The 25,036-nt window shown below is 46.1% G+C and overlaps 1 protein-coding gene and 1 long non-coding RNA gene across 9 annotated transcripts in view; one reads left to right on the plus strand and one right to left on the minus strand.

Annotated features, from left to right (window-relative positions):
- Positions 1-349: 349 nt before the first annotated feature.
- CDH12 (cadherin 12) overlaps positions 350-25,036 on the minus strand; it is a 678,501-nt gene continuing 653,814 nt past the window's right edge. For 4 of the 8 annotated variants that reach the window (XM_079984946.1, XM_079984947.1, XM_079984949.1 and 1 more), the window contains 5 exons: positions 20,753-20,889; positions 10,042-10,163; positions 7,044-7,161; positions 3,724-3,975; positions 350-1,600 (listed from right to left, as the gene is read on the minus strand). In XM_079984946.1, coding sequence (XP_079841072.1) covers positions 1,101-1,600; positions 3,724-3,975; positions 7,044-7,161; positions 10,042-10,163; positions 20,753-20,889 — 1,129 coding nt within the window. In that variant the 3' untranslated portion in view covers positions 350-1,100. Of the gene's footprint in view, positions 1,601-3,723; positions 3,976-7,043; positions 7,162-7,310; positions 7,323-8,056; positions 8,273-10,041; positions 10,164-20,752; positions 20,890-25,036 lie in introns of those variants that run through there. The other 4 variants (XM_079984950.1, XM_079984952.1, XM_079984951.1 and 1 more) reach the window with 4 other exon arrangements.
- LOC307221006 lies at positions 7,526-24,979 on the plus strand. The gene is made up of 4 exons (XR_013841273.1): positions 7,526-7,592; positions 21,832-21,964; positions 23,004-23,050; positions 24,678-24,979. It is a non-coding gene; the product is annotated as an uncharacterized lncRNA (long non-coding RNA).

Below are 25,036 nucleotides of genomic sequence, written 5' to 3' on the forward strand. Positions count from 1 at the left end.
GTTTCTTATTATCGATACACAATTTTACAAATGCATTTTTCTCAAATGGAAGGCAGTAAGATATACTGTGTCCATAACAGGTTTTGTTACTTCTTATGGACAGAGCTTTGGAAATATGAACAATCAATTAAAAAAACAAAACACCCTATGAGCAGTTGGCATCTCTGCTGCAGACAAGCAGTGATATTATTTACATATACCACCTTAGGTATACACAGCAAAAGGGATACCCAAATAATCCCCTCCGTCTGACTAAACCCTCCAAAAACACCAGTAGCCTTTCTCTGAATACGAAGAGCATTCTGCAAGGACTATATCATCCAAATAAGAAATGTATACTTCCATCACTTCTCTCTCTCTTTTTTTAATTCTTGAAAAAGTGTAACATTTTGATGAACATTTTAAATATTCATTGACTTCAGTTAAAGACTGTGGGCTTTACAACTTGAATTGGAATAACAGCTTTTTAAAACTTTCCTTTGTGAAGTGTAGGCATAAGAAATGTGATGTCCTGGCAGACAACTTGCTTCCTTGGTTAAAAAACAAAACCAAACAGAACACAATCTCCACCGAGTTGCAATTGCTGGACAGACAGAATCCAGCCACTGTTCTACACTTTTTGTTTTAAAAGAACCAGAAGTCAGCGTGCGGCTATTGCTTCTCGACATAAAAGTTAATGTCCTCTTTATGTCAGTTTCCCTTAGCGCCATTTGCTGCAGTCATTTCCACTTTAAATAGTAAGAGTTTCAATAGGCACTTCAGTGGAATTAAGAAAAATCTACCACTCTTCCACCACCATGCCGGAAAGATATCCTTCTTTCTGTGTTGTATCGGTAAATTGTAGCTAATAGGCCTGAGGTTGTCTCAGTGTGATTCCAAAGTAATAATAAAAAACAAAATCCACCAAGAAAGGAAACAGATTGTCAAGGATGCTCCTTCCCTTGACAAACAGGTAAACCAAGATTGACGGTATGATAAATATAGGAGCTCACTGGGACAGCTGCTGTCTCTTATAATCAAAGGAATCCTTTCCTATAAAGCTTGTTTATTTTAAAATTTGTTGTAGGTTTACATTTCTTCCCCCCTCCCTGCCCCCCCAGCTAAGTGACTTTATCCGGATTATAACTTTCTTCTTCTCCAAACATGTCTGCTAAGACTTTAAAACGTGGTCCCCAGTCACTCAAATAGTCATAATCCTGATCTGCCTCAGTTGCAAGCGAATCTACAGAGCTAAGAGACTCAGCCACAGATCCATTTCCTTCATAAGCGTATGTCGCTAGTGAGTCATAAGGGGGTGCTGAGGGATCGCCGTCATTTTCTCTCAGCCTTTGATTTATGAAATCTCTGATATTTGTGTTGTCCTCTGCGGGTGGTCTTGAGCGAGGTAAGCAGAGAGCATCTGGCTTTATATCCCTGCGTATTTTGTTATCCTCAATTGCTTTTGGATTCCTCAGGGCCCCAATGTCGAAAGCCTGAGTGTCCTCTTCGCCACCTCCTTCATCATCGTAATGGATGACGTTGTCTCGGATGTCTTCTTTAGAGGTCATGAGAGTGTCTTTTTTCTTCTGCCGCCTCAGCGCCACGTACAGCACCACGATGACTAAGACAAGAAGAGAATGGTAAATTAAGCGCGGAAGGAGTCCGGCTTTCTTCCAATAAAATACTGCATCACCTTCTAATATCTAGGAACTGTCAGGGGTGACTCACAAATTACTTTTTGATCTCAGGTATAAACAGGACCTGAGTTTAAATGGCAAAATGCAGGCCTGGCATCGTCAACTGCAAATGGCGCACATGGATTTTCTGCTTTCCCGACAACCATGAAATGGGGAAAGATCTGATTTATTTTTCTGTGTTTAACAGAAAGGAAGCCTGAGCATTTATTTTTTAAAGAAGCCACTTTATTTATTTTTTTATAAAGCATTGTGATCCTTACATTCAATATTGATTGCACTGAGTGCAACCCTAGCTGCAGTTTACAGATTTTGATTACTCTGTATTACGTTTATTTAACAAAATGTATATGCTGTTGGATTGTAAAAAAAAATCCCCTAAAACTACAACCCACACATTTCTAAGTGCTTTGCAACAATGATTATAACAGCTCCACTTATCACACAAACACAGATGTACCCATTCACAGTTGATGGTGCCATGCTAACATTTTGCCACGTAAATCTAATACCTGTGGTTAAGGTTCTCATTGTCATTTCTCTGCATTTAAACTCCTCAGTGCATTGCAGGGAATTGTCCAAGCTAATGTGGTACCAGCCTTTAATTATATCCTTTAATTGTATCAAGTAAATGGGCAACCTTGGATACAAAGGTCCTAAAAGCCTGCAATAATCATGTACCATGGGGCAGGTAGGCATATTCTGGCTCCCCATTCAGAGCTTATTGGGCTTTTGTTCAAGAAACCAAATTAAGCAGTTTCCTGTGTAAAATGAGGGTTAATAAGATAGCCTTTAGACAGAGGTCTAACTAGATGCAAATTATCTTTGTTATAAAGACTGGTAAAAAATGTAGCATTGGAAGCAGCAAAGCAAAGGATTATTTAGGTGGACACCTTTAACCAAATGAACCTAACTGCCTCCCACCCAAGTCTTATTTTCAGGCCATTTCAGAATTCAAAATGGTGCTGAAGTCAAAGACACTCCAGCATAAGGCAAGCCAGAGATACCGTCTTTTTTTTTAAGAATTCAGAAAGTCTCAGATCAAGAGTTTCATGTTTCTGAGTCTGAGACAACTGGGCATGACTGCAGAGTATATGTCACGTACTCTATCATATCTGCTATATTGCCTATACATCATCATCCTGATGTCTTCCGAGTGCTGTTCAACTATCACTCCCATCATCTCCAAACTTTGGTCATCTGAAGGGCACCAGGTTGGGGAAGGCCATACAATGTTTTTCATGTAATTATTGCCAACTTCTATTGCCAATGCTCACGTTTAAGTATACAGTCCGTACCTTGCTTGTCAAATGTCCTGGTACTAAGACGTTTTGGCTCCTGAACACCACAAACCCGGAAGTGAGTGTTCCGGTTTGCGAATGTTTTTCGGAAGCCGAACGTCTGACACGGCTTCCAATTGAGTGCAGGAAGCTCCTGTAGCCAATAGGAAGCCGCGCCTTGGTTTTCAAACCAGTTTTGGAGTCAAGTGGACTCCAGGAATGGATTAAGTTCGAAAACCAAGGGTATGACTGTATCCAACATTTAGTACATTACCCCCCCTTTATTCCAGATTGGTTTCCAAACAGAATAACCTTAACTACACATCTGGGGATTTTGGGGGGATCCAGTGGAATCTGGAGAATCCATCAAACTCTCCTTTGAAAAAGTCTGCTTACCTTATTTGGTGGGTGACATTGCGGCCGGACTCTAGGTCCTGCGTGACCCAGCCGAGGGCTAGAGACTGTCACGCTCCATGCCGCCGGTGCTGGGCAGGGCCCTGCTCAAAGAGTGGGTCTCACCAACCAATCAGCGCCGATGGGAGTGTGTCTATGGCAAATTTAAACTCCAACGTGGCGGGGAGGCCGCCCTCTTGCACCATTCACCGGATCCGAGTTTCAGTACATGGTATCTAATGCTATATGGCTGTGCTCACGAAAACTCCCACCCCTAAAAGCAGCTTACAGGAGCTGCCTTTTGGGAATTTTGTAACACAGCTGAAGAATAGACTATGTAGTACCAGTGAAACTTCTTTCTCTAAAAGACTACTAACCTAGAAGTATAACAATGCACAACAGGATTGCAATCAAGGCCCCTGTGCTGAGTCCGACTGGCAGGAAGATTGCCTCGACATTGCACGAGAGGATGGTGCCATCAGAGTCACATCTGCAAACCCGGATTGTCATTGTGTTTGTACTGCTTTGTATGGGGTAGCTGCTGTCTTCTATCACAACTGGAAGGAAATATAACTCTTGCTGCCGGCGGCTGTACCCACTTCTTCTGGCCACAATTCCAGCTGTGTTGTCTGGAGGGGGACGGGACAAAAGAACACTACAGATAAGATTCTTCCTCTCTCCTTGGTGTCATGACTTGAAAAAAAATGCAGAACAATGAGAAACTTATGCCTGACATTGCAGCTCCTGTGCACTGAAAGCAAAAGTACCCCTTTTCTCTCTCCCTTCCCCAGTAATGTAAACTAATGGAAATGGTGCAAAATCATCTTGTAAGCTTCTTCACTGTCAATAAGGTGGAATGAGGGTGGGGGAAATTTGCAATGGGGTGCCATCATATCATGCATTCCCTGTTTCTCGGCATTGTGGGAGAGAGAGGAGGGGGAATCAATCTGCTGCTTCCAATGTCAATCTCTCATGCACCTTCACACTCAGACATGGCCTGTTTGAGGTTCCACAATCAGTATAGTTTCTTTGCTTCATCATTACCCAAAGCATCATATTCAAATGAGATGCCAGGTAATGGAATCTTCTCCTCTCTTCCCTGGGCAAATGGTAATTACTGTGACTCTTCTCTTATGAATCTGGCTCAGTTTGACAGCAGGCTCGTCATAGCACACAAAAAATATATTTAAAAAAACCCCGAAAACCACCCTTTGCCACATCTCTTGCTTTTCCTCAGGTCTGCCTGGATGCCCTTCAACGACTGTGATTGCCATTCAGTTCTCCAGTGGGAAGGGAAATGTGGCTTTCTTAATTTCCACTGGAGGCACCTTAGAAAGGTAGGAAACCTTCCCTGATGCAGCACCTGCTCAGAAGAGATGATTAAGAAAAGTCCCACCAGAAATCAACCGAGACACTCAATACCATTAGAACATTTGCCAGTAATCTCTGATTAAGGTGAATGCAGGCCTCTGTGAGTGGTGTTTCTCTTGCTTTCCCTGGTAGGGGCTGGGTTATCGCGCCTTTCCCCTGAATCAAAGAAACCCAGTGAGGGAGAAAACTGATGTAAAGATTAAAAGGATTAAGCAGGGAGTGAGATTAGAAACCAATTTGCTGGCAGGTCTGATTGGGATTGCCTGCGGTGCTCTCTCTCCTGCCTTATTATCTCTCCAACACTCGCTAGTTCACAGCATCTCCCACAACATTACATGTCTCTCTATACTGGATGTTTTTTCTCTTTGAATGCTGCTGCAAAAGAATTGAGAGATGAACTGACAGATCCTGTTTCCTTGTAGATAGGCTCAGATCCCAGTGGAGCCATCAGTTGCTGAGTATCTGAAGACAAGTGTTGCTTTTAGGGGAAAGTCTGCAGGTAGATGCTATGACATTATAAGTAGGCCTTGTGCAGTTTGCAGCCCAGTTACGTTACAGCAGCCTTTGCCTTCCAGATGTTTTTGGACTCCAACTCCCATCAGCCTCATTTAGCATTGCGAAAAGTTGGGTGTTGTGGGGAGTTGTAGTTCAGCACCACACAGAGGGCCACAGGCTGTCCTTCATGAAAAGGATTTCAGGCTGACTCACGCATGCCATGTTATGCATATTGTATAGTTCAGGAATTTTTTTTAAAGATGGAACTCAATTCTGGCACCTTTCAGTTGGGTTCCGCCACCTCACAGATGGGTGCCATTGCAAGAGAATGAGGGAGGCATTTGTGATGAGTTCCCACAACTCTTTTTCTAGAAAAATAGTTCTGATATACTATAGCTTATCATAGCTACCATCTATTTCCTTAGTAGGCACAAAGTTGGTAAGGACTCGGCTAGAATGTATGAGTCCAATTCAGACTGAACGCAGGGGAGACAAGCTCTGTACTTTTCACCACCCTACAGTCCAGCTTTATTCTTCACAGATGTGATATAATCGGAGGGTTGATTGGTGGCACGGTGCAAAGTAATTGCCAGATTTGCACCACCATTGAAACCACAAGTGAAATATATGTCTAGCATTTTATATTTACAGCATCACTAAAGTACATAGTGGGTAACAGCTTTTCCTTATCTCGCTCAGCTCACTATTCTGTCTCTCTGATGGATTTGAAGCAGAAACAAACTGGGCAGGGCAGGAAGCTAATGTCTGAGGCTGTTTTGAATGGTTGGGTCCAGCAGACTCTGGTACTCTATAGCAGGAGTATCCAGCATGGTGTGTTCTAGGTGGTGCTGGGCTCCAACTCTCATCATCCCTGGCAATTGGTCATGGTTGCTGGGGCTGATATGAGATGGAATCCAGTGGCATCTGCTCTCTTGTAAGCCTGTACAAGCTGTGACCCAGCAAGGCATGCACAGCCCCAGATATTTAAGAGATCCAAAATCACCAAGGATGTGGCAGGCCCAATAGGGCTTTGTGACTTTTGATATGAAATAGCCTGAGCTGTACCTTAGAAATGCATAGTTTTAGATATGCATATTTTTATGCAGTTTTTTTTTTTTAATGCAGATAAGATACAGAACCAAACATAGTGAAAATGTGTGAAAAGGACAATGGCTGGTGGAAAAAGATGGATTCATCTATCTGTAAAGACATAGTTGGTGAGAATTATTTGGCCAAGAATGTCACAAGATGCACAGGTAAGATATGGACCACATTCCCTTTTGTGTGAAGAAGTGTTGTCATTAATTGTGCACCTTTCTGGTAGGTGCCAGTAATTTTGAGGAAATAAATTACATTAGTTTTAAGGATTAAATATACCTTGGATTATGAAAACACATAAAGAATCAATATGAATCTGCAGGACTCAACTATCTTCCTCTGTGTCCTCTGTGATATGTTTAATAAATGTCTCACACCCAACTAGGACCATCCTATGTTAATACTATGCTACTAAGCATAGTACAGATGGTGCCTATTTCTGAGTAGTTATCCTTCAGTTACTCCAAACCCATTTGTCTCCTCCCCTTTCTCCCTTGCTTTGTAGTCTTTCACCATGATGCTCAAGCTGATGGAACTCCACCACCTTTTTTGTCTAGTAGACCCCCAACACTCCTTTGTCTGTAAAGCACTGTTTTCATCTCCCTTGTGTGATATCTGGAAAACAATTGCATACTGAAGCAGCTCACTGTCTCACATATAAATAGAAGGCTGTAGCCACCAGAATAACTGAACAAAACAATTGTTATCATCATAATCCAAAATAGAAACTTACTTCTGAAATCATGGACTGTGAAATTTGGCTTTGTAGACACCTCAGGAGAGAGTCGAAAGGAGAATCTTTGTCCAGCAGGTGACAAATCCTTGTCTGCTGCACCGACAATCTGAATTACCTAAAACCACAATGGAATAAAAACTTCAGCACACATTTCTGTGTGAAAGAAAATGTCTTAATTTGATTAGCATGTTGTAGTATGTTAATTTGGACATAATGCACCAAACTGAAACACAGGTTTTCAGAAAAAAGAAGGGTTTGACTAACATATCTCCCCAAAGAAAGAAACTCAAAATGTAAAGCTTAAAGTTAACATAGGCTGCAGTGTTCAAACCCTCTGTAGCTATTTTCTGCAAGAGTTCTGACTTCATTTGACTGTCAGTTGGTTCAGTTGCTGAGGTGTTCTGGAATATTCATGTCCTTATGGTTCAGTGCATCACCAGGTTGGGGTCGACTTGCTGGGCAGCTATGGCCAGGGGAGGGACCAATCCAGCCCAGGATCTCACTGGGCCCCTCATGGGCATGGCAGCTGACCTCTTAAAAATCAAGGTTGCCCACCATTGCATCATTCCTTCCCTTATAGTATGATTTGCCAGCCCTCCCTCCCTCCCTCCCTCAGTTTTGAGAGTCTTCCACTGGTTTACATGACTAGGAATGAATTTTACTCTCAGTCACAGCTGGCCCTTGGTTGAGAGGTTTTCACCTGGCAAACTATCGGCATGTGAAAGATATTGTTCTTTCTTGATTGCTTGTACAGTCGTACCTTGGTTCTCAAATGCCTTGGTACTCATGCGTTTTGGCTCCCGAATGCCACAAAAGTAAGTATTCTGGTTTGCGAACATTTTTCAGAAGCCGAATGTCCGATGTGGCTTCTGCTTAACTGCAGGAAGCTCCTGCAGCCAATCAGAAGTCGTGCCTTGGTTTTCGAACAGTTTCAGGAGTCACACAGACTCCAGGAATGGATTAAGTTTGAGAAGCAAGGTACGACTGTATTTTAAATTGTTGTTACCCACCCTGAGGTCATTTATGATACAGGGTGGAAAAGAAATTGTGCAAATAAAAGAAGAAAAAGTGCAATTGTTTGCCCTGACAGTAATCTGAGCCGGTCTTTTCCTGTGGGCAGAAATCACCAAAGGGAGGCAATCCCTGAAGGTAAAATAGACAGGGGGCATGATGTTAGTACTGTTAAGGATAATGGTTTAATGTCCTGAAATGGGAATGTTTGCTTAAGTTAAATTGCATGGAGGCATTCCATTCTGTTGTGACTGTTACTCAAGTAACTGTCATTTTTAACTGCTTTCTGCTTCTCTCTCAGTGTGTGTGAGGAGAATAGCTGCTGAGAGAAACTTCACAGGATGCTGCTGAGGACGGTGTACGTTATTGTGATCTGTCTGAAATGAAATGCAGAAGAAATCCCTAAATGTTAATAGGGAGAAACCTGTGCTCTCTATAAGGACCAAAGTGAATAAATATGAGATTTTAGATATGTTTTCAGTTTTGAGTCTGGACATTGCAAATCATCATAGATATATAAAGTGTGACCATCCTCCATTCATTTCAACCTCTGCCATCAGCCTTGAGTGAAGGCTAAGCTGCACACTGCCACATGACACCAATCTCCTTCTTATCCCTGCACTTGGACCAGCTCATATGCGGATGGTTGCAAGCATTCTCCTACAGCTGCTGACTGATCATTTCAGACAATTTCAGTAGCACTTCTATGCATTTATTACATGCCACACAGAAGCAAACACTGTGGAAGGTGCAGTTGCCATGGGCAGTTATTTAAACCAGTTACTATCTATACTGAGGAGATTGAGGAAATATTTTTTTGCTCCATAGGTGTAGTAATTCAAGTAACAGAATTGTTGAGGCTGCAAATCCCATCTCCTCTGGGCAATAGTGTTGAATGATGGTGGGTTTTTTTGTTTTTTTAAAAGTGCCCGGAGTCTTGGAACTCTCTCCATTTGATTCTGCAAGGCTTATAAACAGGACTATATATGGTAGAATATAACAGTGCAGATATTCTTATGTTTATTACCATTGAGCAGCACCTCAAGAAAAGCAGGGTTTGGGAAAACTTAATGACCGATGGGGGTGGGAATGAGAAGCAGGGTTAGCAGAATTTACACTGGCCGTATATTTTATTTTTCAGTCTGCTAACGTTTTGCTCATCCTGGCAAGGAAATTGCTGTCTTTTATGAGTTTTGTTCCCAGGCAAGGGGAGCTTGTGATTATACTGCCTAACTTCAGTGGATCCCTGGGGGCCAGCTATGTATGGTGGCTGAATACATCTTTTGGAGAGTCACAGTTAATTTGCAGAACAGTCGATACACTATCTTTTAAGGTGTCCACCGTACAAGAAATGCAGTTATCAAATACAAGCCTGAATGACTATTCACCCTGCTGTCTATTCAGGCTGCTGTCCATACATTGAAGTCTGCCAGGTGCTGAACATACACCTCTGTTTCTGGCAGTCCCAGGCAAGGAGCTATAAGAGGTGGTTTTTCAAGCCTTTAATAGGCCACAACGTAGTTTGTGGTCTGTGCTTGGCTTGGTGGGTCACAGGGTATGTCTGCCTGATCCAATAAATACAGTTTTAAGACTGTGACTAATGGGATTCACTAAAAACTAGAAAGTTCCTGGTTAAAATAGCATCCCAGCCACAAACTTGCTATGTAGCTTTTGGCAGAGAATGTTTCTCCAGCTTCAGCTCCCAATATACAACACGGGGATAGGAGAATACTGGCTCACTTTTCAGGGTTGTTGTAAGCATTGCTCAGATAAGTATTATTTTTATTCTGAGTTGTTTTCAATGCAGCCCTCTCTCTTTAGAAATGCATTCAATATATAAGGAAATAAAATACCTCAAATACTCAAAAAGTAGAAGACCAATAGTTATCGTTAAGTTGCTTTTGATGTTGGTTAACCACTGCACATGATTATAATCATTTCTCATGATTACATCCACAGGTAACATTAAAAAGGAGAGAGATACCTGTCCTGGCCTTGCATTTTCACACACATAGGACTCATAGGGGACTGCAATTTCAGGAGGAAATTCATTGACATCTAGGACATTTATGATGACGTTGACCTTGCTGGTTAATAGTGGATTGCCTATTAAGAAAAATAAATAAAAAGAAATTAGGTATGGAATACTTATGACTTCTAAGGCAACATTATATATTCACATAAGGCAGTGAAAGGCGTAATTACAGATATATCTTAACATGGCCTTTCATATTGGTCTGGCAAATGGCTCACTCAAGAGGGGTTGCACCTAACAGTCATATGAAGTTGGGGCAGAGGACCAAGCTATATAATTTAAGCATGCTTATATAGAAACATTTAGCACTTCCCCTTTAGGGGCTAAAACTGACAGTGCCATAAGTAGGATGTGGGAAAAGAGTTACAATACTTAGTTACAACACAATACAGTGGTACATCTGGTTACGAACTTAATTCGCTCTGGAGGTCCGTTCTTAACCTGAAACCGTTCTTAATCTGAGGTACCACTTTAGCTAATGGGGCCTCCTGCTGCCGCCGCCGCCGCCTGATTTCTGTTCTCATCCTGAGGTAAAGTTCTTAACCCGAGGTAATACTTCCAGGTTAGCAGAGTCTGTAACCCAAAGTGTTTGTAACCCGAGGTACCACTGTAGTTACAAATGTGCTCTCTTGCACATATATCCCCATTTCCCTTTGCATTAACTCCACATCACCTGGAATCTATAGGTTAAATCCAAACATAGCAGGGCAATCCAAATGCCTCTTATACTGGAGGGTGTGTGAGAGATGAGCCAAGGCATCTTCTGCCCAGATCTCACAGCTAAGCCAGCCTCATGCCAGAGTGATACAAGGATTACAGCACTTGAACCTCCCCCTTCTGCCTTTCAAACGTGTGGGTGGGCAGGAGCCAGTGGAAAGGTCCTGAAATGGGGGACATTCTGAAGGCAAGAAGGAGTAGGGCTGCCATCATGGGATTCACTGGATCCCAAGCTGGCCTCACTGCTGTCATGTGGTGGCACTGAGACCTCATCATCCTGCCTCATCTTCTGCACTCCCTGCTATGGCTGCATTGGTGGTCCTGTCACTCCATAAAGTCCTGTTGGCCAGGGGAAGTTAGGATGCTGCTGCAAATTATCTGAGTTTATGCCCCATGGACTGTCATGGGATAAAGGTATTTGAGAGCAGAAGCCGTAAAGGAGTCTAGAAATGTGAAATGCTGAAAAGCTGCAGAACCGTTTAGCGTGCTGAGTCACTGTGACTCATTCTCTGTATAAGTATTGTATCTGCTTGCAGGCAAACTCAGTGTCTGACACAGTGTGTCAGCGTCAGTCAGCTACTGTGTGTGTGGTGGAGCCTGTGTCCTGTGAAGCCTGTGCTCAGTGGAGACTCTGTGTAACCCTGTGTATGCTCTGAAGCTAGTTTAATCTTCTGTTCACTATGCTGTTATTTGCAAACAAGTTTACTTTAGCTCAGTAAAGCTTTTATTCTTTTACTGAAGATGACTCTGCATTATTTATTTACGCTGTGCGTCATAGACATCAATGTGAAAAGTTAGCCATGACTAAATCTGCAATCCTAACCTTAGTTTCCTGGGAGAAAGCCCCATTTTATTCCATGGGACTTACTTCTATATGGACGCATTTAGGTTTGCAGCCCAAGTTAAATCCCACTGATTTGACTGGGAGCTATTTATTACTAACAGTTGTAATCCAACCCTATGTGCAAACTACATATACATAGGCCCTAACAAGGCAGCACTTTTCTGGGTCATGGGATTGTGCAGATGACTGGGATCATCTACACTTTCCCACAAAGGGAGATGGGCTTATGGTTAAGACTCCTTCTCCCACCTCATTGTTGAGGATGTAGCCTATGTTCTGAGCCTTTGCTCCTCTGTACAAATAAATAATAATAATAATAATAATAATAATAATAATAATAATAATACAGTGGTACCTCGGGTTACATACGCGTCAGGTTACATACTGTCAGAGCTGCCTCCAGGTCCCAGCTCACAGAGGACCAACGCTAGGCTGTAGTTATGTACAAAAGTCTTTATTGAGATTCAGTCTCCATTTTAAAGCCGCAGCGTGCAGCTCTACGTCCCGACCTTAGACCGGCGAAGTCCTGTCTGAGTCTCCTCCCCCTCCACACCAGTTTAAGACTCTCGCTTTGCTCCACCTCTTCCTAAATTCCTTTCTCCTCTGGGTCCTCCTGCCCGCTAGGGTCTCATCCTTCCTGGACTCCTCTGACGCTGACCCTGACGATTCTTGCCCCTCCTTCCGGCGGGCTTTAGGACCTGGTTCCCTATCCGGGCTACCTTCTGTGCCGCTCGCCTGTACCTTTGAACTTGGCGCGCGCGCCCAGCCTGCAACTTTCCTCTTAACCGTTAACTCGCTCTCTGATGGAGGCGTGGTCCACCCTGACTCATCTTCTCTCGCTGGTGGTGCATGTGTGGGCTCTGACACCTGGAACTCCTCCCCCCCACTACGCTCTGGTGGGGAAGCTGGTCCTGATTTGCAACTGCTGCTCTGGGAGTCCCCGCTGGCCCCTTGCTTCTGGGGTGTCCCCCTTGGGTCGCCCCTTGTCCTGCCCATCGGCGCCCCCTTCTGTGAATCTTCCGATTCGCTGGAGAGGCTCATGGAATCTATCGAGCTGCTGTCATATTCTCCTACGCTGCCCTCGGATTGCTCCCCCTCGCTTTCCATCTCCTCTCCTCCCTGCGCTCCCGCTGAGTCCCTGACATCCATCCCCCCCTCGAAGCCCCCCCTTCCCCCCTCCCCCTCTTCTGGCGTGGGTTCCGGGTGCTCCAATGCTATGGGGGTGCCTGCCGGATACCGGTCTTCCCCCCTGGCATGCTGCCAGTCCGTGACGGGTACATCGACGTCGCTCTCCTCCGCTTCCATCTCGTTGCCGGCGTGCTCGAAACCAGGATCCTCCCCCAACCCGTCCATGCCCCCTTGTTCCCCCATTTCCTCTGGGTAGTCTGCGTGCCAGGGCCCTCTGAGCAGTCTCCTGCGCCACTCCTCCTCGGGTTGAGTGTCCCACCAATAAGAGCGCTCCGCACCCAAGTCTGAGACCGACCCCTCCGGCGAGGTAGTCTCTGGAACCGTCTCCTCAGCCGAGGAGAACCCCTGAAACGTACTGGCTGAGAGTGTGGGGGTGAAAAGATATTCATCAAAATAATCCTCCGGCATGGGCCTGTGTGGGAAGAGTGCGTGGAACTCGTCTTTGAGGTAGTGCTCCTCCACCGCATAGTACGGCACCCAGCTGTTGGCGCTGGCCGGGGCACCTTCCCTTGCGATGAGATATTCGACGCCCTCTTCCCCCCATCTCGAGTCCAAAATCTCCGTCACCTCGTTGAGTGGCCCCGCCCTCGGCGACCCCCCTGTCATGGGTGCATCTCTAAGCGGACTGGGAGCTGTTCCTGGCTCCTGAAACCTGTGAGGTGCCTTGTAGGGCGTTAGCACCGATCTATGAAAGACCGGGTGCATTCTGGAACCCTCCGGTAGTGTCAAACGGAAAGCCACTGGGTTGATCTGTGCCTCGACTAGGTAAGGGCCCAACTGCTTGTGTCCTAGCTTCTTCTTAGCTAAGGATCTGGCCGGCACTGCCTGGGCCGCTAACCAGACCCAGTCCCCTACCCGTATGTCCTCCCCCACTCTTCTGTGTTTGTCTGCTTGCATCTTGTATACGTGTTTTGCTAGGTCTAACTGTCTACGGAGCTGTTCATGGACCTCCTGTAACTCCTCTGCCAATGCCTCTGCTCCCTGTGGCTCCCCCTCCCCCTCTTTCTCTAAGCCCGGGAAGGTCCTGGGATGTCGCCCGTGGTTGGCAAAAAACGGTGTCACCCCCGTGGACACGTGTTGTGTGTTGTTGTAGGCAAACTCGGCCAGGGGCAGATAGTCCACCCAGGTCGAGGGCTGCTGGTTGGCGTAACATCTCAGGTACTGCTGCATGACGGCGTTGACCCTCTCCGCTTGTCCGTTGGTCTGCGGGTGTCTTGCCGACGCTAGGTTGACCTTGACGTTCAGGATTCCCATCAGCTTCCGCCAGAAACTCGAGATGAACTGGCGCCCCCTGTCGGACAGGATAGACCGTGGCAGGCCGTGCACCTTGAACACGTGGTCTATGAACAGCTTGGCTGTCTGTTCCGCTGTGGCCACCTTCGCGCAAGGAATGAAGTGCGCCATCTTGGTGAACATGTCGACTACCACGAGTACTGCTGTTTTGCCCCTCGAGCTGGGCAGGTCAGTGACAAAGTCCAAGGCTACCCTCTCCCACGGTTCGGACGGGGTCTGTAGCGGTTCTAACAGTCCCGCCGGCGGTCTGTGTACTGGCTTGGCCCTTTGGCAGGTGTCGCACCTCGTGACGTAATCTGCGACTTCTCCCCGCATCTTGGGCCACCAAAAGTCTCTGGCTACTAATTCCACTGTCTTTTCCTTGCCGAAATGTCCGGCGCTGGGTGCGTCGTGTAGCTGTTGCAGTACTGTCGCGCGGAGTTCATCTCCCGGTACGTAGATGGCCCCCTTGCGGAGGAGCAGTCCGTCGCGTATCTGGAACTCGTCGTCCTTTGCCGTGCCGCTGCGCACCTCCTCCATCTTGGAGCGCGCGAAGGAATCTGTTAGCAGCTCGCGCCGTATCGCTTCCAGGTCTACTGTGGCAGAAGCGCATGCCCACGCCTTGGGTGCGAAAATGTGTTTGGCCGCTACCGGTGCTGCTTCCTCCAGATACTGCGGCTTCCTGGATAGCGCATCAGCCATGACGTTGTTGTCTCCGGGGATATATTCTATCCTGAAGTCGAAATCCGCAAAGAACTCCGCCCAGCGGATGTGTCTCTGGTTCAGGAACCGCGCCGTGCGCCAGTACTCCAGGTTCTTATGGTCCGTGCGAACTTGCACCGTGTGTTTGGCTCCGATGAGGAAGTGCCGCCACGCCTTGAATGCTGCATGAATGGCCAGCAACTCTCTGTCCCAGATGGTGTAGTTCTGCTCCGACTTGCTGAGTTTCCTGGAGTAGAAAGCACACGGCCTCCAATCCCCTTGCGGGTCTCGCTGCAACAGGACTGCCCCCACGGCTCTGTCGGAGGCATCCGTCTCCACCCTCATGGGCTTGCTGGGGTTCACATGCAGCAGTTGTTCCTCGGAAGCAAAAAGACGCTTGAGTTTCTGAAAGGACTGCTCCGCCTGCTCCGTCCAGATGAACTTCTTCTTCTTGGAGCTGAGGGTGTCCGTGATGGCCGCCGTCTGCATAGCGAAACCCTTGATGAACTTGCGATAAAAGTTAGCAAAGCCGACAAACCTCTGGACCTCCTTCCGATTGCGCGGGCTCTTCCAGTCCAGTACTGATCGTACCTTGGCACTGTCCATGGCGATTCCCTTGTCGGACAGCTTGTAGCCCAGGAAATCCACCTCCGTCATGTCGAACTGGCATTTCTCCAGCTTGGCGTAAAGCCTGTGCTCCCGTAGTCTTTGCAGGACTTCCTTGACATCTCCCTCGTGAGCCTCCTGCGATTCCGAGAAGATCAGAATGTCGTCCAGGAAGCAGACACACTTCTTGTAGAGGAGCCCCGCTAACACGTGATGCATGAATGCTTGGAAGCAGTGGGAGCCATTTTGTAAACCGAAGGGCATAACCCTATACTCATAGGTGCCCAAGGGCGTGAACATGGCCGTCTTCCACTCGTCGCCCTCCCGCATGCGTATAAGATTGTACGCCCCTCGTAGATCCAGCTTGGTGAAGATGCGTCCCTTCCTCACCGTCGCGAGCAAGTCGTCGATCTTGGGCATCGGGAAAGCCGTGGGCTTGGTTTTCGAATTTAAAATTCTGAAATCAACTACAAGCCTCTTCTGGGGCGTGTCCTTCTTCTTCACAAAGAACACAGGACTGCCCCCCACTGCTTTGGATTCTCGGATGAATCCCCGCTTCAAATTGTGATCTATGAACTCCCTGAGCTCTTGCAGTTCGTCTTCAGACATGGAGTACAGTTTTCCGGTCGGCAGCGTTGCCCCCGGCAGGAGGTCAATCTTGCAGTCGTAGGGCCTGTGGGGAGGCAGCTTGTCTGCTTCCTTCTCGCAGAAGACCTCCAAAAACGCCTTGTACTTGTCGGGTACCGCTTGCAGCATGCCCAGTTGTAGCTGTGGGTCATCCTCTTGCCCCTCGTCCTCCTGGTTAGTCATGATGCAATGTTCTGAGCAGTAGGAGGAGCAGAAGGTCAATTTACGCTGGTACCATGCCAATGCCGGGCTGTGCCTGTCCAACCAGCTCATGCCCAACACTATGGGCGTGTCTGACAGTTGGGTGACGTTGAAGCTGATGACTTCGCGGTGATTTCCAATGCGCATCACCATTGGCGGCGTTTGCTGTACCACCTGTCCCCCCAGCAATTCTCTTCCATCGACTGTCACTACTTTCAGGGGCATCGTGGCAGGCAGGAGCGCTATGCTATGTTGCTTGATGAAATCCACCCCCATAAAGTCTGCATTGCTACCAGAGTCAATGGTAATAGGCACTTCCATGGTGAGCCCATTGGGAAGCTGGAGTGTTGCGGTGAGCTGCACCACTGGTTTGGGCGGGAGGGGGTCTGTGGGCTGTAAGATTCCTGGGGACTGCTTTACTGATTCGTCTGGCTGGGCCCCAGCGGCTCTGCTTCCAGCCAGACTTCGTCGTTTCCCTGCTGCGGTTCCCTCTGCTGAACTGCTTCTGTTACTTTTGCTGAGGCTGCATTGTGCTTGTGGAGCCTCTGGGGGCACTCTTTTGCCATATGCTGAGCACTTTCGCAGATGTAACACTTCCTGTTCCCTCTAGGAGGCTTCACCTTGGCTGCTCCTGGTGTGAGGGCTCTGGTCGCTGACTGAGCCTTGGCACCACCTATCTCCATCGGCTCCTCTCCCCCTCCCAGTGGAGGCGTGGATTGAGCGCGCGCTGAGTCTCTGGGAAAGAAAGGAGGTGCCCTTGCTGGCGTGCGTCCCCAACGCCCTTCATCTTTGCTCCAGGGACGTTCTTCCAGCCGCACCCCAATCGTCAGCGCCTTCTGGACCACTTCTTGAGTGCTCCTTGGCCTCTCCCCCCTTGCGATTTCGTCTTTCACAGCCCCGTTGAGCCCCTCCCAGAACAGGTCCCTGACGGACGCTGAGTCCTTTTCCCATCCCAGCGCGTTGACCAATGCAAAAAAGCGGGAATGATATTGCCTTACAGTGGCTCTGCCTTGTTTCAGACCGTGAATCTCTCTTCTAGCGACATCCACATCTATCTCTGATAAAAAACAAGCGTCCATCGCCTTAATGAAGGCTTTTGCGTTTTGGAGGGCTGGATCATTATCTCTCCACAGATTGCGCAACCACGCTTTAGCTTCTCCATGGAGATGCGTTAGTATGAAGCCTACTTTCTCCTGCTCATCTCTAAAGTCCTTCTCCAGCAACTTTAGCGCAAAAACTACGTCTGCTCTGAAGTTAGGATATTGCTGCAGACTCCCATCGAAATGCGACACCAGGCTCCCCCCTCTCTTCCCGAGCCCGATCCCTTCGGATTTGGCTGCCGGTGGCCCCTGTTTAGTCAACATTTCCAACCTGTTTTGCAGATCCTTGCAGACAGCATCTGATTCCTCTTCTCTCCTCCTTGCCGCTCGTATTTCTGCGTTAAGTTGTACCACTGCTTCTTGCAAAGCTGCCAGTCGTTCTTCTGTAGTCATCTTGTGCTGCTTTTGTGAGCTCGCGAAGCACCAATCTTCGCCCCTCGCTGCGTCCTCTCACGTTGCGAGGTTCTTTGAAATTTGAGACAGGACTTACTGTCAGAGCTGCCTCCAGGTCCCAGCTCACAGAGGACCAACGCTAGGCTGTAGTTATGTACAAAAGTCTTTATTGAGATTCAGTCTCCATTTTAAAGCCGCAGCGTGCAGCTCTACGTCCCGACCTTAGACCGGCGAAGTCCTGTCTGAGTCTCCTCCCCCTCCACACCAGTTTAAGACTCTCGCTTTGCTCCACCTCTTCCTAAATTCCTTTCTCCTCTGGGTCCTCCTGCCCGCTAGGGTCTCATCCTTCCTGGACTCCTCTGACGCTGACCCTGACGATTCTTGCCCCTCCTTCCGGCGGGCTTTAGGACCTGGTTCCCTATCCGGGCTACCTTCTGTGCCGCTCGCCTGTACCTTTGAACTTGGCGCGCGCGCCCAGCCTGCAACTTTCCTCTTAACCGTTAACTCGCTCTCTGATGGAGGCGTGGTCCACCCTGACTCATCTTCTCTCGCTGGTGGTGCATGTGTGGGCTCTGACACCTGGAACTCCTCCCCCCCACTACGCTCTGGTGGGGAAGCTGGTCCTGATTTGCAACTGCTGCTCTGGGAGTCCCCGCTGGCCCCTTGCTTCTGGGGTGTCCCCCTTGGGTCGCCCCTTGTCCTGCCCATCGGCGCCCCCTTCTGTGAATCTTCCGATTCGCTGGAGAGGCTCATGGAATCTATCGAGCTGCTGTCATATTCTCCTACGCTGCCCTCGGATTGCTCCCCCTCGCTTTCCATCTCCTCTCCTCCCTGCGCTCCCGCTGAGTCCCTGACACATACGCTTCAGGTTACAGACTCCGCTAACCCAGAAATAGTGCTTCACGTTAAGAACTTTGCTTCAGGATGAGAACAGAAATCGTGCTCCAGAGGTGCAGCGTCAGCAGGAGGCCCCATTAGATAAAGTGGTGCTTCAGGTTAACAACAGTTTCAGGTTAAGTACAGACCTCTGGAACAAATTAAGTACTTAAACTGAGGTACCACTGTAATAATAAATCCCTTAGCACAGAAATTTGGCATGCCAGGTGGAAGGCTCAGCTAGATTATGCCTCTTTGACATTCAGCATGCTACAGGGTGGACACAGGTTCACCACCTCCAAGAGAACTAAACCCAGGTCATGACAGAAATATATATATAGCTTTGAATGGAAGAACTTGGTAAAAAGAACAAAACAGAATTTCCAACCCTGGAAACTATTTTATAGTTTGGCATTTTTAGACAGAGCTTTCTGATCTGGTATTATATGGCCCAAAGTCAGCCAGCCAGCCTTGCTAAGAAAAACTAATCATTCATCTGCCACTTCATTTCTATTGCATATTCCCCACCATTGTCTTTATCAGCGTAAGCTGCACAGCATCTATTCTGGTAGCAAAAAGCCAACTTGATCTCTTGAGACTCGACAGAATTTCAAATCACTCCTAGTAAAGATTATTTGCTTTGAGAGAGCAGCGAGATAAGCATCAGCCTTGCATCACCATTGGTTCTAAATAATGCTCCATCTCAAAGAGCCACAGATGCTTTTCAGGAAACAACTGTCAAGAGTGCTCTGGGGATGAGACAGGCACAGCTGATCCTGTAGACACCTGCTCTTGACCTTCATCTGAGTCTCCACGGAAAGTGGCAAAGTCCAATTTCATTTGTAGTTTCTGAGAGTTGACAGGAATCCAGATGGCGGGCTTTATTTATAACTACAAATGGGAGGGCAATCTTGACATTTTTCCATATTTGGAGATAAGTGTTCAAATTGCCGTAACAGGTCATGATGGGAAATAACTGAGAAACTCAGAAGGTCATTTATTTGATCTTCAGGACAGGATCTGCTGTGCAGGATACAACTACAGCCTTTGCCTAAAGACCTCCATTGAAGGAGGGAGCCCACTCCTCAACTATCAAATGGCTCATACTTTAGGTTTCTTCAAATATTTCCTTCACTGTCATTTCTACCCACTGGTTTCAGTTCTGGCCTTTGGAGCAAGAGCAAACAGGTATGCTCCATCTTCAATGTGATAACCCTTCAGATATTTGAAGATCACTAGTTATTTATTTTTTAAACACACACAACTTACTCATCAGGTACAACATTAAGATCACAATAAAAGGTCGGGGGGGGTGTAATCATGTAATTCTGTGTTATTGACTATCTGATGAAGAAGAAAGCAGAGCAGGAAGAGAGAACATGAGATATAGTTCCAGGAACAAATGTTCTGGATCACTGGGATAATTAAAGCAGGACATCCACTGAAGTTCTTGAACTAGCAAGATTTTCATATAATTAAATATGTTTACAGTATTGAGAGGTCCAGCATAAGCTTGTTGTAACCAAGTCCCCTTGACTGACTGACCAAGTCATGATGAGGTTCCATTCCACTGCTTTTAGCTACATCTAATTGTTGCTCAGTTCCTGCTCCTGCCAACCTAGCAGTTTGAAAGCACATCAGTGCAAGTAGATAAATAGGTACCGCTCCGGTGGGAAGGTAAACGGCGTTTCCATGGGCTGCTCTGGTTCACCAGAAGTGGCTTAGTCATGCTGGCCACATGACCTGGAAGCTGTACGCCGGCTCTCTCGGCCAATAAAGCGAGATGAGTGCCGCAACCCCAGAGTCGGTCACAACTGGACCTAATGGTCAGGGGTCCCTTTACCTTTAATTGTGATCAACTGGTTTTGCGAAAGCATGCCCAGAGTGCCCAATCAAGAACTATAAATCCTTTAACGACTCTTAGGAAGTCATTTCATAGAATCATAGAAGTATGGAGTTTGAAGGATGAAACACTGACACACAGCAGAGACACAAAATTATTACTGCATGAACCGTTCGAAATAAATATATATTTTACCTTCCCACCCCAAATGGGCCAAATGTGACCTTGCATAAAATGAACAAATCATGTAGGAAAGAGAATATTGGATGAGTCTTTTCCTGCCATACTTACTGACTTTACTGGCAATTATGGAAAAATTGTACTGTGCAGTGGTCTCTCTGTCCAGCAGTTCATTTGTGGCAATAGTTCCTTCCATTTCATCTATAGTAAAGTAGCTGTCCACATCATTCTTCCAGTCTATGAAGTACCTGCAGATGTGTTTCGGGGGAGAAAGAAAAACAAGAAGGAAATAGCAGTGCTTAGCTATCATAATAGCAGTTGGTGAGGTATAATCAATTTTGCTACCCTGGTTTCCCTTATTTATAATGAAGAAGTAATGACTGCTTCAATGCCAAGTTGGAAGGCTAAATAAAGGAATAAAGAAAGATGGACTTGAGAAAACAGTTAACCGAAAATATACTGTATAATAATATTTGACTGTATTTTGTCCGTTCAAATTTGTGTTTTGGAGTGCATGCCTTCTTCACTTCCCCACTGCCCACGCCCAAGACCATCAAAGTTTAGAACAAACCTTTTTAATGTATATTTGTTAATGCTCTTCATAAATCCAATTTGTACACTTGTTTTGCTGGCTGTATTCATAGTAACTTAGAAATGTTGTGGAAAAATAATGATCACAGTATAGCAAAGTTGCCATAAAGTGAAAAGAAAGAGTGCAATCTGTAAATGAGTGTCATATGGAAAACAGTGTCATGTGTGAATAGTTACATTTGTATCTTGTTACCTATTTATGGGGACGCAGGTGGCGCTGTGGGTTAAAGCCTCAGCGCCTAGGGCTTGCCGATCGAAAGGTCAGCGGTTCGAATCCCTGCAGCGGGGTGCGCTCCCGCTGCTCGGTCCCAGCGCCTGCCAACCTAGCAGTTCGAAAGCACCTCCGGGTGCAAGTAGATAAATAGGGACCGCTTACCAGCGGGAAGGTAAACGGCGTTTCCGTGTGCGGCTCTGGCTCTGGCTCTGGCTCTGGCCAGAGCAGCGATGTCACGCTGGCCACGTGACCCGGAAGTGTCTCCGGACAGCGCTGGCCCCTGGCCTCTTAAGTGAGATGGGCGCACAACCCCAGAGTCTGTCAAGACTGGCCCGTACGGGCAGGGGTACCTTTACCTTTACCTTTACCTACCTATTTATGAAAGCTTATAGATGGGTATGTTTGGTGTCTTCTGCCTGAACTGTGAGGTTGGAAGGACACAATTCTTGGCCAAGAATAAAGCTTGAAGTTTTGCCTCAATGCCTTGTTTATTGACTCCACGAGGCAATGAACCAATGGTGATTTCCCACCACAGTAAGCATGTTTCACCATGTACTTTCATTGTTTATTGCTGTTTTATGATTATTTTATAGATTAAAGCTACACTGATTTATGCTGTTGATTGTAAACTGCCTTTTATAGAGAGGCGGGATAAAATGCTGCAAATAAATAAATAGAAAACCTCCTGAAAAGCCAGACATACAAATCTATCTCTCAAGTTCTATAACATTGAGAACCTTAGAGGTTGTCATAGGTTGTGCTCTTTTGAAAACAAACTACTGTGTTGAGATTTCAGGAGGTGGTTCAGTTTTAACTTATTAGGGAGGATATGAAAAAGCTAATCTCCCATCAGATGTCAGGGAGATAAAGGATTACACAACTTTTAGAAAACATCTGAAGGATGTTCAGGGAACTTTTCAATGTCCAACATTTTATTATTTTTAGTATTTTGCTAGAAGCTGCCCTAGGTGGCTGGGGAAGCCCAGCCAAATGGGTGGGGTATAAATAATAATTTTTGTTGTTGTTGTTGTGGTTGTTGTTGAATGGCTTGGGTAAGGCAAGTGTCTCCTACTACTCTTATGGGATATGGGAGATAATCAAAGAGAGATTAAGTATCACAGAACTCATCTCACACAAAGGTTGCAGTCAAAATCTGGATTTTTTTGTTTTGTGGGCTTGGGCACAATTATCCATTGTGCTTCAACATTACTCTGGTTTAGATCATAAAAAATATGAGCTCCACAAAAGTGCCACAATTTCCCAATATCCCAAGTAAGAAAAAGTTTCTGGAAATGTTTCAGAGTTAACCCTCTCAGATCCAAAAACAAACGATTTCTCAGTTCCTGTATTGACATCAGCGTCTCATTTCTCAAACTGTCCAAAATCATGAAAAAAAAATATATTAAATAAAAATTGGCTCTAGCAAGTGGGTAGGAACTGAGTTGGCACCTCCAAAGCAAATAGGACTGTGGATTATGTTTTGCCTTACAAATACAGAATGTGGAATGTTAACTGTAATTTAATACAAATTCTATTTCACCCTTCCACTATCTTCAGCTAGGCAAAAATAACAGCAGATGCCGCAGAGAGAGCCATAACAAACTGTGAGTACCTATCTGGTGATGGATTAACATTACTCATGCTGTTAACACTCATGTTTGCTCTGTCAGAGGATCTGCAAGTTTAGCTCCATGAATTGCTGTTATATGGATTATTGCAGGGTGGGCTAGCAAATAATCCAACATGGTTATTGTGGCCCACTTAAAATCTTTTCATGCCTTCCTTTTTCATGAAACTTGGGTGCTAGGGGAAACATTTCTTGAATAGTTTCACCTTCCATACATGGGGTCAGCAAACTTTTTCAGTAGGGGGCCAGTCCACTGTCCCTCAGACCTTGGGGGGGATGGGACTATATTTTGAAAATAATAATAATGAACAAATTCCTATGCCCCACATATAACCCAGAGATGCATTTTAAATAAAAGTACACATTCTACTCCTGTAAACACACACTGATTTGCGGACTGTCTGCGGGCTGGCTATAGAAGGTGATTGGGTCGGATGTGGCCCCAGGCCTTAGTTTGCCTACCAGTGGTCTAACATAAAGTGACAGTTTACCATCTGGAACCATGCACTTCCGGTGCCCAATTGGTTTTCTTTCAATGCTCAATGGTATCAATAGCTGAAGAAAACCTGAGAAATACATGCATATATACAAAGAGCTGCCTTTTGCTTTATGTATGCTCATGTTAAAATTCTAACCACCTCCCAACCTGCTGGGAAAACAAAACTTGATCCGTGCTCTGTTTGACAACATGCCGCTACTGTGTTCTTTTGTGGCACTTTAATGAGACACATGCAGGAGAACTTCCTGAAGGATTGTGCTAATTTCACAACGGTTGTCATTGGGGAGCCTATGCTTGAAAAGTAATTTGTCACTGAGGTGAGAGAGGAACACTGCAATATTTCACCCAATGTTAGTAGTGGCTGACCCCTTTGAGCAATTGGAGTATTGCCCCACCAACCACATTTGACCTTCAGCTGCTCCCCACCTGCCTGCTTTCTTACTTACAACTAGTTTAGGGCGTCATACTTCTGCTTACGAAGGGACGTGGGTGGCGCTGAGCACAATCTGGGACTGGGTCAGAATTGTGAAATTGGCTTAATTTATTCCTTGTTCCGGGACGCGGGTGGCGCTGTGGGTTAAACCACAGAGCCTAGGACTTGCCGATCAGAAGGTTGGCGGTTTGAATCCCCGTGACAGGGTGAGCTCCTGTTGCTCAGTCCTGCTCCTGCCAACCTAGCAGTTTGAAAGCACGTCAAAGTGCAAGTAGATAAATAGGTACCACTCTGGCGGGAAGGTAAACGGCGTTTCCGTGCACTGCTCTGGTTCGTCAGAAGCAGCTTAGTCATGCTGGCCACATGACCTGGAAGCTATACACCAGCTCCCTTGGCTAATAAAGCGAGATGAGCCCCGCAACCCCAGATTCGGTCACGACTGGACCTAATTGTCAGGGGTCCCTTTACCTTAACTTCTGCTTAGTCTCAATGCTGCCCCTTGCAGAATTCAGCAGGGCAGAGACTGGAGACAAAACTACATTTCTCTCCCTCCCCCCCCCAAAAAAATGTTTAAAATAACCTTTGTTAAAAAACCAGAAGCCTTTTGGTTAGGAATTGTAGGTGCAGAGATACCAAAGGAACTGAAAAGACTGTTTAGGTATGCTACAACAGCTGCAAGGATGCTTCTTGCTCACAGCAGGAAAGACGACAAGATACCTACTAGGGTGGACTGGAAGGTGAAACTATTGGACTATGCAGAGATGGCAAGATTAACCGGGGAAATCAGAAATCAGGAGGATCAAAACTTCAACAAAGAATGGGGCAAATATATATTGTACTTGAAAGACCACTTGAAATATTTGGCAGGCTTTAAATAACTATTGCAATGACGCGTACACTTTGGATATAATGGAGGATGGTAAAATAGATGGACTTACAATATGCAGTTAAGAAAGTTATTCAAAGAACCCACAAAGGGGAGGAGGGAAGTTTTGGGATTCGGAACAACCTTGTGCAATTCTAATATTTGT

This window comes from Podarcis cretensis (assembly GCF_951804945.1).
Source record: "Podarcis cretensis genome assembly, chromosome: 7".
Lineage (NCBI taxonomy): Eukaryota > Metazoa > Chordata > Lepidosauria > Squamata > Lacertidae > Podarcis > Podarcis cretensis.